A 14,838-nucleotide genomic window follows, 5' to 3' on the forward strand; every position below is an offset into this window, starting at 1 on the left:
CAGCACATGGATGGAGTGTTTTGGTAATTTCACTTCATCGGAGAAAAGAAATACATATAGTATATAGAGAAAATATATGCTTTAATTTGAAATGAATATGAACAAACGTATTAGAACAAAATATCTGTTTTAGAGTGCGCCTCCTAGTGGGGACACATCAGAATTACAGGGAAAATAAAACGTGAACAAGGTAAATTTTTTTTTTTATATTTTCAAGTTCGGCCGGCCTGATTAAAATGTTAAACGGGCCGCATGTGGACCCTGGGCTGCTGTTTGCCCATGTCTGGTCTAATGGTTCGCATTGCAAGTGGCATGGGATCAATCCCCACGCTATACTCTGTTGACTGTACGCTGCCCATCACCCAAAGTCAGTTTGGTTAGGCTACAGCTCACCCGTGACCCAAATGAGCCCAAGCGGCATATATGGATGGCTGGATTGCAAGATCTTTTTAAGACTCTGCGTCATGGACCTTAGTGGTACCAAGCCTGAAAAAGCAAGCATACCTTATTGTACTCTCAGTAAGTGTGATATCTGTCCTTGACGACCACCTCTTGGCAGAGTCGCAATCCTTCAGGATGTGAGTGAGTAAGACTCCCAGGAAAGCTTAGCAGGAACGCCATCTAGAAGCTGCTTCGTCTTTCTTTTGTGTGTGCTGAGCCAACATCGTCCATGACTGGAACAATTTAAAAGGTGCTATATCAGGACAGCACTCTGTTTAATTACATTTTTCCTTAAACCACCACCCCCCTTCTCTTCCGCAAAGCACTGCTGGGAGATTTGGCTTCACGTCACCTCTAAATAAAGTCTTATGAAAACTTTTCAGACACTATAACTCACTTTTGAGGCTCGACCACTAAAATAGGAAAAGAATGTAGATTGTCCAAATGGGATTTAGTAATCTTAACAACTCCGTGGGAGGTGTTCTGCAACTAAAGTCTGTCTCAGAGGCCAGCAAGCCCAACGCGTCCATCCAGCCTGGCACCGAGCCATGACCTGGGGCTAAACAGCTGTCCAAAGACGACTGTGAGAGCTTCTTGACTGGGGCCTTATTCATCTGCAACAAACTGTCCACCCTGGCTGATAGGAAAGACCTCGAGGCTCCAATTCCCAGAAATGTCCACAGTGTTGGAGCCAGTTGATTATGACTACAAGGAAATAAGTCCCTCATTGCTGCAAAGTCTCAGACATGGTAATAAAGCATTATGTCTGCAGCGTTACAACAATGTCATGGAAACAGGAAGTTACAACTTACAGATTCTCCACCCAGTCAAGAATAATTTTTTTTGTATTCATGGATTGAATTATTTACCCGGGAGTACATTCAGGAAATATAGAATAGTCAAATTTCTACTCGAGATGCGTCACATTGTGCATGAATAGGTTACACTCTTTTCCTAAATTTGTTCCTATGGTAATTGCAAAGCCTTGACAGGTGTCATCTTACCGACTCAGTAAAACCTGCTCAAAAATAATTCGCTTCTTCGGCCCCAGTCTCCAATCGTGGATTTTGTTACAATTTCTGGACAAATTCGGCCGCAGCTGTTCGCTTTAGGGGGAAGACTTTTATTTTGATCCAATCTAAATCCTGTCTCTGTGCTTTGGAGGACAGACATTTTACCCTGTCTGCATTACTCTCGCTCTCGCTGCCTGTTCGACTTGCAGGCTTATGTCATGGAAGAAAGAGAAGCCTTTTCCATTTTCAGAAACACTTTGTGGAATATTGTCATTTGGAACAGCACTGGAGGGAAAGCCTTCAGGTTTAAAAGGGACTTGATCCCCTTTTCCAGACGTATTCTCAGAGGATTAAGCAGGGAGGCCCTACTAAAGTACTCATAATCAAATCAAAATAAATAGCCCCCCATCACAATGGAGGGTGCCGCATTTCCATTCTATACTTTTCAGGGGATTTGTCCCAGGGTGGAAGATGTTGGTGAAAACCGCCCTGTAGCTGCAGGGCGTCATGTAATGTTCTCTGCGTGCACGTGTGTGTGTGTGTGTGTGTGTGTGAGCGTGCTTTCATGCATGCCTGCCGGCGTGTGTTTGTGTGGGTGTTGTATACTGCACTTACTGTGCTTTAGTGTGACTGAATGTACGTACACATTGTCTTTGACAGCCTGGTGATTTTCTGTCAGCTCTCATTGCAGCAAGTGCTGGAGTGAAACTGGGCTTTTAGAGCCAAAATGGAGGGGTTTAAGTGTGCCTTAGGAAAGCCTCTAGCTTGGCAGGCATGCTGCACACCAGGGTAGCAAGAAAGCATTTACTGCAGATTAAAGCTTGTCTCAAGTGTTTCGCAAAGTCAGCCTTAAGCTTGCCAATCGTTCCCTAGGCGAATCAGCAACCTGCTGCTATGAAGAATGTCACCAGACCAACACCGGCAAATGATTTCTGGCCTCCAGTGGAGGTTGTGATGGTTGTGAATTGGAATTAAGATCAGTTCTTTACATTTTTCATTCTTCACCCGTGGCAGGATTACTCGTTTGATGGATGATATAACTCTAAGTGTCAATGATGGAGGTGTAGGGATGTCTGGCCAGTAGGTGAGGCATCCTACAATTGAAAAAAACATAAATAAATATTAAAACGTTGCAAAGCTGAAAAGGTGCCTCTGCATCGACAGTTGCAGTTGATATATATATTTTTAATCCTGCTACTTCTCCAGAAAAGCAGAAACTATTTAGCTGCACAACCAACATAAATATCTACAATAATAGTTCTGATTTTACTGAATTAACCCTAATTTCTTAGCTGTTAAAAAAAATATTGCTAAATATCGACCATAACAGCACATAAATTGTGCTTTTTATCTGAAGGCCATGAAATATGTTCAAAGTATATATTTTTATTATTGCTTTCAAGTGATTAAAATTTTTATTAATTAATCGCAAAAAAGTCCGTAATTAATTGCGATTAATCACATTTTTCAACTACTATTTTTGAGAAGCGTGTAACAGGTATTTACTTGAATAATATCTTGTAATTAATGTAAAATCACCAAATATTAAGTGTATTTTATATCAAAGACTAAAGATGTGCACCTAATGTGGTACGGTGTTTGAATTTGGCTTATTTTTTAAGTAAATAAAACGGAGTTGAAATATTTAATTGCGTTAAAAAGAAATTAATTAATCTGGAGTTAATGCTTTAATTTTGACAGCCCTAATTTTTGTAATTACCTTGTGAAACGCTTTTATATTCGACTGTGATAATGGATGGATATATGAAAGAGTTAGATCAATAAAATCCAACCAATTCATGTAAATGATGACAATCTGTCACCTGACCACTGCACCCTGTCTTCACTAGGGAACTACCCTCGGCCCTCCAACTACAGTGGAACTACAAGTGCCAACTACAGCATCCCTGGCCCAGGCATGAACAACAGTCTGGCTATGAACGCGAGCAGCCCTATGCACGGCCATGGCCCTGGTCAACCCATCCTGGGAGGACGCAATCAAGGACCGGGAAACCACAGCAGGGGGTACCCCACCGTGGCCCCCAGCTCCCCTAGTATGCCTCAGCCAGCAGGACCAGGAATGGGCCCTCCCTCTTCTGGCACTTCGAACCGCAAGACACACGAGGCAGCGGCAGCCACCATGCCAGGCTCGATCAATGCGACGCACAGCAGGTACATGCAACTAATTAGATAACGGTCCTAAATGATACCTTCAAAGAAAGCAAAACGTTTTGTGCTATGTCTTCAAATGCATTTAATACACTATTTGTCACGCTCCTCTGAAATGCATGTATTTTTTTTTTCCATATCATATGAAACGCAAAGAAATTATTTTTATTAATACATGCAAAAGCAGCCACAGCATCGATACGTGCAATGTCATAGCCACTGACATGTTGCTGATATGATCTGTGAGTAGCATGACTGGATGATTAATAATTTATGTGATCATGCGGCGATTGCTGCATCATGACATTTTTGCCTCCGAGTTTGCTTTCTAGCATGAAAAAATCCAATACTTCACCTCCAGGAAAATAAGTCACTCAGTGACATCTATTTCCCCTCTTACATCACTTCCCCTAAAGGGGGCCTGTGAGCGAAACAGTTCATTCTCAGGGGTGCAACACTTCTATGAGCCATTTGTCAACTATCCCTATTTTCACAAAACTAGTAAAAAGCGTGACATTTTGATAGCAGACACTGTACACCAAGTGTCATTTCTTGCCGACAGAGAAATGATGGCTTGTGTGAAGCCTTGAATGCCGCGCTGTCGAAACATAAAAGAAGTGAACCACAGGTTTCACGATGAAAACACAAGAGACGCAGGAGCCGCCGAGCACCTTCACACGAATGCAAAGCACTTTGATGCCGTAACACTATACGAGTTTAGGGATATTATTTTTCCATCGGGGATGAATATATATTTAGTGTTTGCAATTCTGGGGCTGCTGGGGGATCCTATGCGTGGGGGTGTAAACTCCTACTGAACCTAGTCAAGGGAACTTGTGCAAACATGGCCACCTTGAGAGAAGAAGGGCGGGTGTCTGAGTTTTCTCCCGTTGGTTTTGTAAAACAGTGCATCAAGAGGGTAAGGCTATAAAGGTAAATTGACATTTGTGAGTATTTATTCACATTTCAACATTGGTGTTTTTGATGTCGCTTTCTTTTTGGGATCTGTGGAGCAATCTCCCGCCGGCCTCCTCCTTTGTGAGGTCCGGAAGCCACCGCAAACCAACCGGCCCACAACCAATCCTGGCTGGCATTCACCTCCCCCCAAGCCTCTCCCATCCTGCTCCACCCCATACGTAACATAATGTATTAGGTTGTCAATTCGTTTCCATCTGTATGCGTTAAACAATTTCCTCATTGGTTGATTCTAATTAGCATATAAACCCCGTGTGGATTCAGAAACAAATTGAATCAAGAAGTTTTTGATTGTGACTCTGTGGCTACGTTTTGTTCACGTCACAGTCCATGGAGTCAAACAACTTCAAGGTACTTGAGCTACGCTACACACATGAAGATTATTGGTTATAAATGTTTAGTATTTAAGATTGTTGACCAAAACACTCTTGACACACACCTCAGACAGAAGGATAATCTTATAGGATGGGAAAAAAAACTTGCCGTACAGGTTTATTTAACTCATTCAATACCAGCCGAGTAAGAAAAAAAAAAAAGGATCTTTGACGTCTTTAGCCGTCAATGGCAGTAAATGAGTTAATATATGAGGCTGAGGAATGTCATTTAGCTTCTCGCCGTTACATCGGACTCTTGATGCTTGTCAAGATGCTAAATGTCCCGGTCGCATTACGCTAATAATAAAACCACAAGCTTTCAAAAAGAGAAAAAAAAAACCTGACCATGTATGAAGCCCGCTCTGCACAATTTGCCGATTCGCGAAAGTTACGGTTTTGTATGAACCGGTCGGCGCCGGAAAAAAAGTTCAGGACTACTGACATAAGATAGTCAGGTGTTTGACGTCCTTAGTCGGGAAGGAGCAAATTGAATATTATTTTCACCGCAGCATCTCTGTAGTATAAACACAATTAAAGAAAATCTTGGTCTGCTTGCCAAATCTGTCGTTGTGATTTGCTGTCAATCACTCTGCCTTCTTGTGTTTTCCCTCCCCTCTCACCTATTTTTTTTTTAACCAGCTCTCATAACTGTATCAGCCTCTCCCTGTCTCCCTCTTTCCCTCTCCGCCATGTTCTGTTATGCTACCCTAGCCTCTTTTATCTCTCTTAGTCTTTCTTCCTCCCAATTTGCTTTTTGTTCACCGCTGTTTCCAGTGCTGCCTTGTGATGTTTTCCTCCCTCAGATCCCACTTTAAAACATCTGAGTGAGATCAGGAAAAAAAGAAATTGGCCTTCAAAAACCTGCAGTTAAAGGCTCCAGTGCCCCGTTTGCTCTCCGGATAACAGTGCAACATTCCGAAACGTTCAGACCTAGTTCCTCCCCGTCTGAGAAACAAGTTGTTAGTCGTTGCGCATGTCGGCATTCCCACTTTGATCCATCGACCCTGAGTGAACTGCACACCTGCTTGCTCCCTTCGTTATAGGAAAAGATACCAAAGAGAGTGCATCGTTTTGAGTCGGACTCAAAATGTTTAAGGTACAAGGCCTTGTTCTTTGTTTGTAACACTCAGAGATCCTAATTTTGGACCCTTGATGTTGACTCTAGCTCCTTTACGTCTGTAATATTTCACATTGACAGAATTACAATCATCAAATCAGTCAGAAATGTGCTACTTTTTGTCTCATTCCTCATGAAAGGCTTTTGTCCAAACAGAGTATGACATGACATGTTTTAAATGACACAGACGACATCATCCTGCCGATATCGAAGTAGTCCAAGTTTGTTTAGTTAAAAGGTGTGGCAGAAGTTTTTCTAAGGGGCTATGGATTCATGATGGGGAATTATGTAAAGGAGAGCAGCCAGAAGAATTAATAGCTATAAGCTTTTCTTGGCAGCATCTTCTAAGGACAGAATTGGCTTTTCAAATGACTTCCAGCGCTGCCGGCGACACTCTACAAAAAGTTCCTGGAGCTGCAGGAAAGGGCGCTGTCGAAAAAAATAAGCACTTAGTAGAAGAGGAGCAAAGCTTAGAGAGGGAAAAAAAAGCTGTAAATCAAAGGGAAATTGCAGAGAGAAAAATGTAGGAAGAGAGGGGAGAAGTGCTCCCAGGCAAATCCTCGCCAAATAATTCATTTTTGACCTCCTTAGTAAGTAAATTTCCTAAATAAATAAGAGCAGTGCTTGAGTGTCAGGAATGGGGAACGTGCCTTTGGCACTTTGTCGCTTGCAGTCTTGGCAGGCTTGCGGAGCGCTGTGTTTTCATTAGATGGGCCAAATAAATGGCTTCTCCTCCATCCATTCTGAGCTGTTTGATGTTTGGGGGGGTGGCAAAGTAGAGCGAAGAGAAGAGCAGCTTTTCTCAGGATTTAATATGTTAAAAGCCGCCTTTATTCGTGTGCAGGTGTGCAGAGGGGCCCGTTTTTTTGTTTTTTTTGGGTGTGTGTGGTTTAGACGCCACGCGGCCGGTATGCCCTAAGAACAGATTGGCTCCATATATAATTCATGGCCTCAGGCCAATCCAGTCCATCCGGCAACCTTCTTTGTCTGGCTCTTTTTCTGACACTTTCCGCCACACTTTCTTGCACACACAGCTTTTGGACCGATGGGTTGCCATCTTCACACTCCTCGTGGTCCCAGTGCATTTGCTGTCTCGTCCAGTTAGCAGCGCTGGGAGGCTGCAGCCTGGCCTTTCACCACCCAGAAAGGATGCAAGGCGCTGGCGCTTTGAGAGAAATGGAGTCAGACAGTTGGCTGGCACCTCGTAACCATGGCAATCCCTTGGCAACGGCACACACCCTTGTGCATCAACACAAGGACAGGCTTCGGCAGGACTGAGACACGCACATGCACTGGCCCACAATGTGAATGAAAGTGGCCCTTTTCTGATGTCCTTCACACATATGTGTTGTTTCTTTTGGTCGTTATTATGTTTACAATTAGAATGTTTTTAAAATGACAAGAAAAACACCAACTCTTGACAGGTTACTTTCTGCATGGTTTCCGGTTTTCGGTTTGATTTACACTGCAGGTCTGAGTTGGACCTGAAAAAAATAAAAATGGATTTGCCCTCTTGTCAAATTGGTACTTTGTTCCCAATAATGTCGCTCCTGCACCCCAAGTGACAAGAGCTACAGTTGGCTGAGCCAGTGATGATGTCACCGGAAGCCTGACAAAGACAACATTTGATCTTGGCCGCTGAATTGAGAGCGGATGTGAATTCACCATCAACACTTTTCACATTCATCGCAGTCATACTTTGTTTCAATTTGGCGCCCTGATCGATTATTAGATACCCGGGACCGGCTTCCATGCCCCTTTTTCTCTCAGATACCCATTTCAGCACTTTACATTTTGAATCATGGGGAAACTGTGACTGAATGAAGAGCAAAGCAAATATGACGTATCTTGACTATGCAGCTCTTTCAAACTCGTTTTTAACCTGTTTGTGCAATTTGATCTTTGATTTTTCTATTTTAAATATCTGGAACAATCAGTATTCTGGGCGTAATGATTTTGAGGGCTAGAGCTGCTGAAAGAGGATGGGGCTCTCGCAGTGGCGTGGTATTGATCAAACTAAAAATATATATTGTATTATTCGCTACAACAATACAGAGCAACTGCGGACCTAATAGTCTCTCCTTATATTTACTTTTCTTCCCAACCCTCACTCTATCTCTCTCTGCGTCAACCATTTCTTTCTCCACATTGGTGCGAAGGCGCCTGAGAGCAAGATGAATTCGTTTTGCTCATTTTTTCTCTTCCCTGATAGTTGTGCACGCATATATTAAGTGTGATTAAACACTGTGCGGTGCCTCCATCAAGTGCTCGCTAATGGCCTTTTTTTATGACATGAATTAGTCATAATGGGAGAACGGCACAGTCAAAAGCTTCCAACCACTGTTGTTGTTGATTTAATTGTTTGACCATTCACATGAGACCATGTCTTTTATTTTGGTGAGTGGGTGCAGAAGGGCTGAAAATGTAGGTTCGAAGGCCTTTGGCTGCATATTTAATGTGAGACGTGTAAAGCTCAAAACATTGACTCACTCAGGGCTTATTAAGGAAGAGATAGGCAGCCAAAGATGGAGTTCATATGCCCCCTATTATCGAGAATTGAAGCCAGATAAGCGTGTCTTTGGTGCTAGTTGGTGTCTTTTCCACAAGAGCACCCAGTACACCTCGTCCTCCCCAATAGAGGGATTACATATGTATCATCACCCGTGCTCTATGACTAATTACATCTGTGAGATGAGATTATAGTGGGGGGGTTACCATGCCAATCCTTCCTCTCAGGCTAAATGTATCAGTTCCAACATGAGGCATTACGCTCTGTTTGAAACAGACTGATGCCGGTGAGAAATTATTTGAATGGCAGAAACCCAAACGGAATTTTTGCTCGTCAACAAAAAAGGAAGAAAATCGTGTTTTCATTTTTCTTAAATTTATTATTATTTTTTTTTTAATCTTATACCCTCCTGGCCTTTCTTGCTCTATAGATGAAAGTATAAGATCCATGGCCACTGCATTGTAGTGCATTGCTTCTCAGTATGTTACATCATAACATTGTACTACACTGAAGACATTTGTACCTCCACCCGCCTCACTACTTGGTCAAATCTCCTCCCACCTCAATGAAATTTCTGGTGGGAGGTGGGAGTATGTAAATAGAGTAGCGAGGAGGTAAAATCGTGGAATTATAGGAATGAGATGCACCCCTGGACATGACACAAGTGGCTGAGGGAGCTGATTGGGAGGTCCAAGGGCGCCAAATGACACAATAACCCAACAGAACGACAAAGATAAAATAGAACATACGGATCAAAATCTAATCATAATGACAAAAACAAAAAACAGATCATGACAGAATAGGTGGATAACAACGTAACAAGCATAACAAAGATATGTCAAGTTCAATGTTTTATTTATGAACTAACTGAGGCTTGTGTCAATATGATTTTGTCGACATAGTCTTATGTCCTGCAGTCTTGTCTCAATCTCACTTCACCATATTTCCTCGACAGTTTTCCCATTACACCCTTCTACTCTCCTCACATCATGTTGCATCTTCCCCCTCTCTTTTTGAATATGGTCATCGAGGAGATAATCTGGTTTCAGACCCAGATAGGTCGAAATGTTGCAAACTGTGTTCCCTTTCAACTTCTATGTCAGTGGCCTTGGACTGCATGTAATGAAAGATGCTGACTTTAATCCCCCCCCCCTCACACGCACACACACGCACGTGTGCACACACATACAAACTCATCGCCAGAGCTCGCATTCAGCAGGTAGCAGATAAGCCCCTCTTATGTCACTTGCAACACTGCATGATGAGCCATGAGACGAGGAAAGCTGAAGGGGGGCTATTGAGCGGAATTGATTTTTTTCCATTTCCATGGAAACAAATAATATGAGCCACTCCAAAAGCACACCTTAATTAGTTAAATTATGACTTGAGGGAGAGGGGAAGAGGATTTGCAGAGGAGACGATAAGGGAGCTTCGAAGAGATGCAGCTCAACCACCTGCAATCTCGTGGAGGAACTGTATTTGATCCGTGATATGTTGTCGACTCTGTTTCGAGATAAAAGTCCCGAAATTGCAATAACAGCTTGTCAAATCTCATTTCTATACAATCATGTGACATCCGTTCTTCCGCCGTTTTTCCCAGCGATCCTATGACCTCCACAGACTACCGTTATAGCCGAACATAATCATCTTGTCCTGTTTTGTCCAGGCAGGGCAGCTATCAAGGACCGAACATCAGCCAGTCAAGCACCACAGTCCCCTACAGCCGACCAGCAGGCAACAACGTTTCAGCCATGGGCAATGCACCAGGTCCAACCTACAATGTGATGCCTTCAGGTATGATTGCAAAATCCAACTGGCAGAGGGCGTATTGTATTCTTTGATCTTAGAAAAAAAGTGCATATTGCCAAAGGTTTGATTACATGACCAACAGTGTTTTGGAGGCAACGTCCCAGGAAATCTACAGCACTCTTGGCTATTGTTTTGTTTTTTTTCTTGTTAATTACTGAGCCTTTATTTTTTACATTTTAACTGAATATTTCATGTTTAGAATTATTCATATCCCTTCCCAGCACGGTATCCAATTTTCTATGTTTCTAATTGATTTGAAATCTGTAAATGCTAGAAATGACCAAGATCAATAGATTATACTGCATATAAATGGATCACATAGGATTGGGTTTCCTCAAAATCCAAACGACCATCAAAGAAAAAGGAAGCATTCTGTAAAATGTTATTTCTTTAATGGGAAATGCAAGGAAGCCAATTTTCACAATCGCGAAACGCAACACATTTCATTGAATTATCCAACTTAAAATGTTTCTGGCCTTGTAATTTTGAGTTCAGCCAACCTTTTTTTGCTATGAATATTTTTTCTCAACGGAAAAAAGTTGTTAAATGATAACTAATTATGCATGCAGCACAACCTTTTACATACGTTTACCACTTTGTGTCCACCGAACCGTTCAACAACAAAATATATGCTTTCATTCCAAACGTCAACAATTTTAGGGCTTAACTATAAGGACTATACATTCCTCTGTTGCGACACGTTCCCCTATCATGCCGCGTTTTACGTTGTTACCTGTGTATCAATTCCAACCTGCTAGCAAGAGACAAACTTTACTTTGAAGGGTTCTGACCCCATTTGCTCCACTGTCCTACTTCCTAAATGCAATGTATAGAATACTGCGCCAGTTACTGGATTGAAAAATGGTGCTGCATGCAGGTCAGGCCATTCAAGATGAATCTCCAAACGCTGGGTGTGTTTGTGCTGAATACACAGACGATACATCTCAGAGAATAAGTAGAGGGGTCAAGGTTTTGGGCCAATGTCTCTCCACCCGGCTCGCAACAGTGGTTATTTTGTCAACGCTCACACTTTTTGAATATTGATGTAGCAAACTTTCTTTCAGCCCTTCACCTTGCCGTATTGTCGCCGTAGGCACCTCTGATGGCATTGAATGAATAGGAACCTTTTTATTCCAAGCCAAATATTAGAATGTTTGATATTTGAGGAACTTGAAATGAGTAGCAAGGTTTCACAGCAGTCGTCTATTTTGCTCCAGGAAGAGTGAAAAGCCATTAGTCTGTTAAGTCTTACAGTGCTGCGGCAGAGAAGAAAAAGGCCTTGTATCCAAGGATTCTTTCTTTTGTTTTACAAGAAATATACAGCTCCCGCTATGAAATGTACTCTTGACAATCTCAGCACCTCTTCAACTTGAACCCAAAGGCAGTTATGCCAATGTCTTTGAAACGGCTGTCTATCATGTGAACGCAAGCCCCGCCCCTTTTGCCTTTTGTGGCACCACTTTGAAGGAGAACTTGCATTACAAAATCAAAAGAGTGCGCACGGGCTTTGTCTTGAGCAGAATTCTTTTTACGACTAATTCTTTCTTGCGCTAGTGAAGAAATAGAAGACATACTACAGAGCGACGCTTTGAGAGAAACATGTCAATACGATGAAAGGCGAATATCTGTGACGTCATACAAGCTTTCACACCTCACAAAGGAACTACCATTTGTTTCAGAAATGAATGAATCACACAAAAACAGCAACAGCAGCAGCAGCAAGTCACTTGAGAGAGCGTTGAACGATCATGGTAAAAAAATAATTGATTTTTTTATAATTTGTTGAAGCCATCTTTTCATATATTTGCAATTCTTTCGTTGTTTTCATGAAATGTTTTCTCCCTCCTTTGTGAAGGAGCCATTGGAATGTCTGGGGACGGGGTGATGAGCCCAGATGTGAAAATGAAAGCAGATGCAAAAGATGACAATGGCCCCGCCAACGACACTCATAAGCCAAAGGTAACAGAAATTACGTTTATGCTTCCCCCCCCCCCTCACTTTTATCCTCTTTTGTTTGTTCTTGGGCCTCGACTGAATTCTGAGCCCCACAAATGCTGCCTCAGCACAGTGGCTTGTTTCTCTTGTTGTTTTTTCTCACCACATTTAATGATTTGTTTAACATTTACCATTCCTAATGTTTTCCCCGCTTTGTTTTGGCCGCCGGCTGGTGTTTTGGCAGCTCAAGCTGAACACGAGAGCTTGGCATCTGCAGCGCACACGGTGGCTCGGACACAAACGTGCATAGACACACAAGAAGTCACACATCATCCTTTTACTGAAACATGGCTTATATTGCACAAAAGCATCGCAAAATTCAACGCTGACCTCTCATTTCGCCTCAGATTTGCACCCTGACTTGGCTTAGCTCAGCAACAACAAAACTGCCCTTTGCTCTCTCGCCCTCACTCTCAATTGTTTTCTCTCACACTCATGCACCTCCATCACATCCGCTACACGTCTTTTCACTCTAAATCCCTGTCTTTTCTTTTGCTGATTATGGTAGTAAGGGCTTTTTGAATTATTTAAAGGCATTCAGAGCAGCCAGAGAGACCCCTCTTGCTCCCAAAAGAGATGATCTGTCTGCCAGAAACACAAAGACAGAGCCATCCAGAGAAGACAGACTCAGGGAAATAGAAAGCAAGGAAGATAAGCTTTTGCTGACTTCAACATTCCATATAAAGACCCGGAGCACTTGTCAAGCTGTTGTTCCGTCAAGACTCTAGAGCAAGTTTCTTACATATGCACACACACACACACACACACATTTTCACTGGTGGATGACACACTGTTCTAAATTAAATCTAGACTAAATAACCTATTGGTGTATTTCTATACACATATATGCAAAGAACTCCAATCTGTGTTGCATTTTCAACTTACACCTATTTATTTGAAGTACATTGTAAAATCAAATACAATCCAATGCGGGAGCTGTACCGGCTCTGCAGTTATATATTATATAATGAACAATTATATTTAATTTGTACACGGTCAGACAGGTAATAATTTCACAATATTCTTTGTAATGTGGAGCTACTTCTCTTTCAAATATTTTGGTTACCTCGTTTAGCCACAGTGAGTCAAATATTAAACACTGCTCCCAGTGTGTTGTAGTGCAGATTTATTCCAGACTTCAGCCTCAGTAACTAACATTGTTGTGTATTATTAAAAGCTAACTCGGCCCATAAAGCAAGATTATGTTTATGCACTTCTTGTTGTCTCAAACTCATTAGTAGGTCGTGCATGTAGGCCTGTCGGTATCGAAGCTCAAATACAGTTAAAACGAAATCTTAGATGTGCTGAACGAGTTTCCCATAAAAGTTTAATTGAATGTATCAACATTTGATCACAACATTTCAAAATATAAATGCGAATGTAAGATTTCCAGGTTGTTGGCAGTTTTGAATCATGAACCAATCAAAAGATCGACTTTCCCGGCCGGCTTTGGGTTAGGGGTGCGATACACCCTGCACTGGTCGCTACTTGCCAGTCAATCATATGGCGTCTTTATGGCCACAATCATCCGTTTGCACTCACATTCACTCCTATGGACTATTTGGAGTCATCAGAAAAACATTTTTGTTGACACTGACAGCGAGTTATTAAGAGTAGTAATTTATTTGACAATTAGGTTTCTATTGTGAATATAATGTAAATAAACTGCTGTTCAGAAGTGTTGCTAATATTGTAGATGGACTATTCATTCGCAACACCTCTGTCTATATTTTCTAGATCTGTCTCTTTTCATCAGGTGATTTTGCTGCCTCAGGATCAGTCATGTCATTTTGGAATGTCAGGTTATTAAATCGTACTTTTATCCACTAGAAGTGTTTATTCCCCTCTCTCCGTGTCTGTCCGTACCAGTTACAAGATGGTCACAGTAACAGCACCTCCGGCCCCCAGCAGTGTGCGTCGCAGCCGGCGACGCCAGGCAGTGCTCTGCCCGTCCCCTCCCCACTGTCACCCAGCCCAGCCAGCTTGTCGTCCTACCACGGAGATGATAGTGACAGCATAAGCAGCCCTCCTTGGCCCGTCAAGGCTCCTCCAAGCCCAGTAAGTACCTCACCTTCGATATGGATGAATGTGTGACCAACCATCCGTCACGTAGGCGCACAACAGGAGCACAGTTCAAATCTGTGTTGCTGATTCCCTATTACAGCAAATAGAGAATGATGCAAATTATCGCTCAAGTGGTCATACAAAAACCACTTATTGCTTCGGCCATGTCACATTGGTACACTTTGTGAATGTTTGAATAAAATTCTTTTGACAAAGTGTGTGTTTAAGTATGTCAGTATAACTGAGATCTCATTTCCCAATGTGTAAATATGCCATGAAACTAAATGACTCCCATGGGGAGAGTGAACCGTTAAAGTACAAGGTACAACAATAGACTGTGTAATTGCCCGTGTACAATTCATATAAGATATC

The 14,838-nt window shown here is 42.2% G+C and overlaps 1 protein-coding gene across 3 annotated transcripts in view; it reads left to right on the forward strand.

The window, feature by feature from the left end:
• Positions 1 to 14,838, forward strand: part of arid1b (AT-rich interaction domain 1B) — a 168,699-nt gene that overhangs the window by 138,345 nt on the left and 15,516 nt on the right. For all 3 annotated transcript variants that reach the window (XM_088318875.1, XM_088318884.1, XM_088318893.1), the window contains 5 exons: positions 3,305 to 3,626; positions 10,265 to 10,392; positions 12,087 to 12,158; positions 12,263 to 12,366; positions 14,272 to 14,460. In XM_088318875.1, coding sequence (XP_088175001.1) covers positions 3,305 to 3,626; positions 10,265 to 10,392; positions 12,087 to 12,158; positions 12,263 to 12,366; positions 14,272 to 14,460 — 815 coding nt within the window. The remainder of the gene's footprint in view (positions 1 to 3,304; positions 3,627 to 10,264; positions 10,393 to 12,086; positions 12,159 to 12,262; positions 12,367 to 14,271; positions 14,461 to 14,838) is intronic.

Source organism: Idiotropiscis lumnitzeri, chromosome 1 (assembly GCF_059441095.1).
Source record: "Idiotropiscis lumnitzeri isolate Australia: NSW breed Sydney's pygmy pipehorse chromosome 1, RoL_Ilum_1.0, whole genome shotgun sequence".
NCBI lineage: Eukaryota > Metazoa > Chordata > Actinopteri > Syngnathiformes > Syngnathidae > Idiotropiscis > Idiotropiscis lumnitzeri.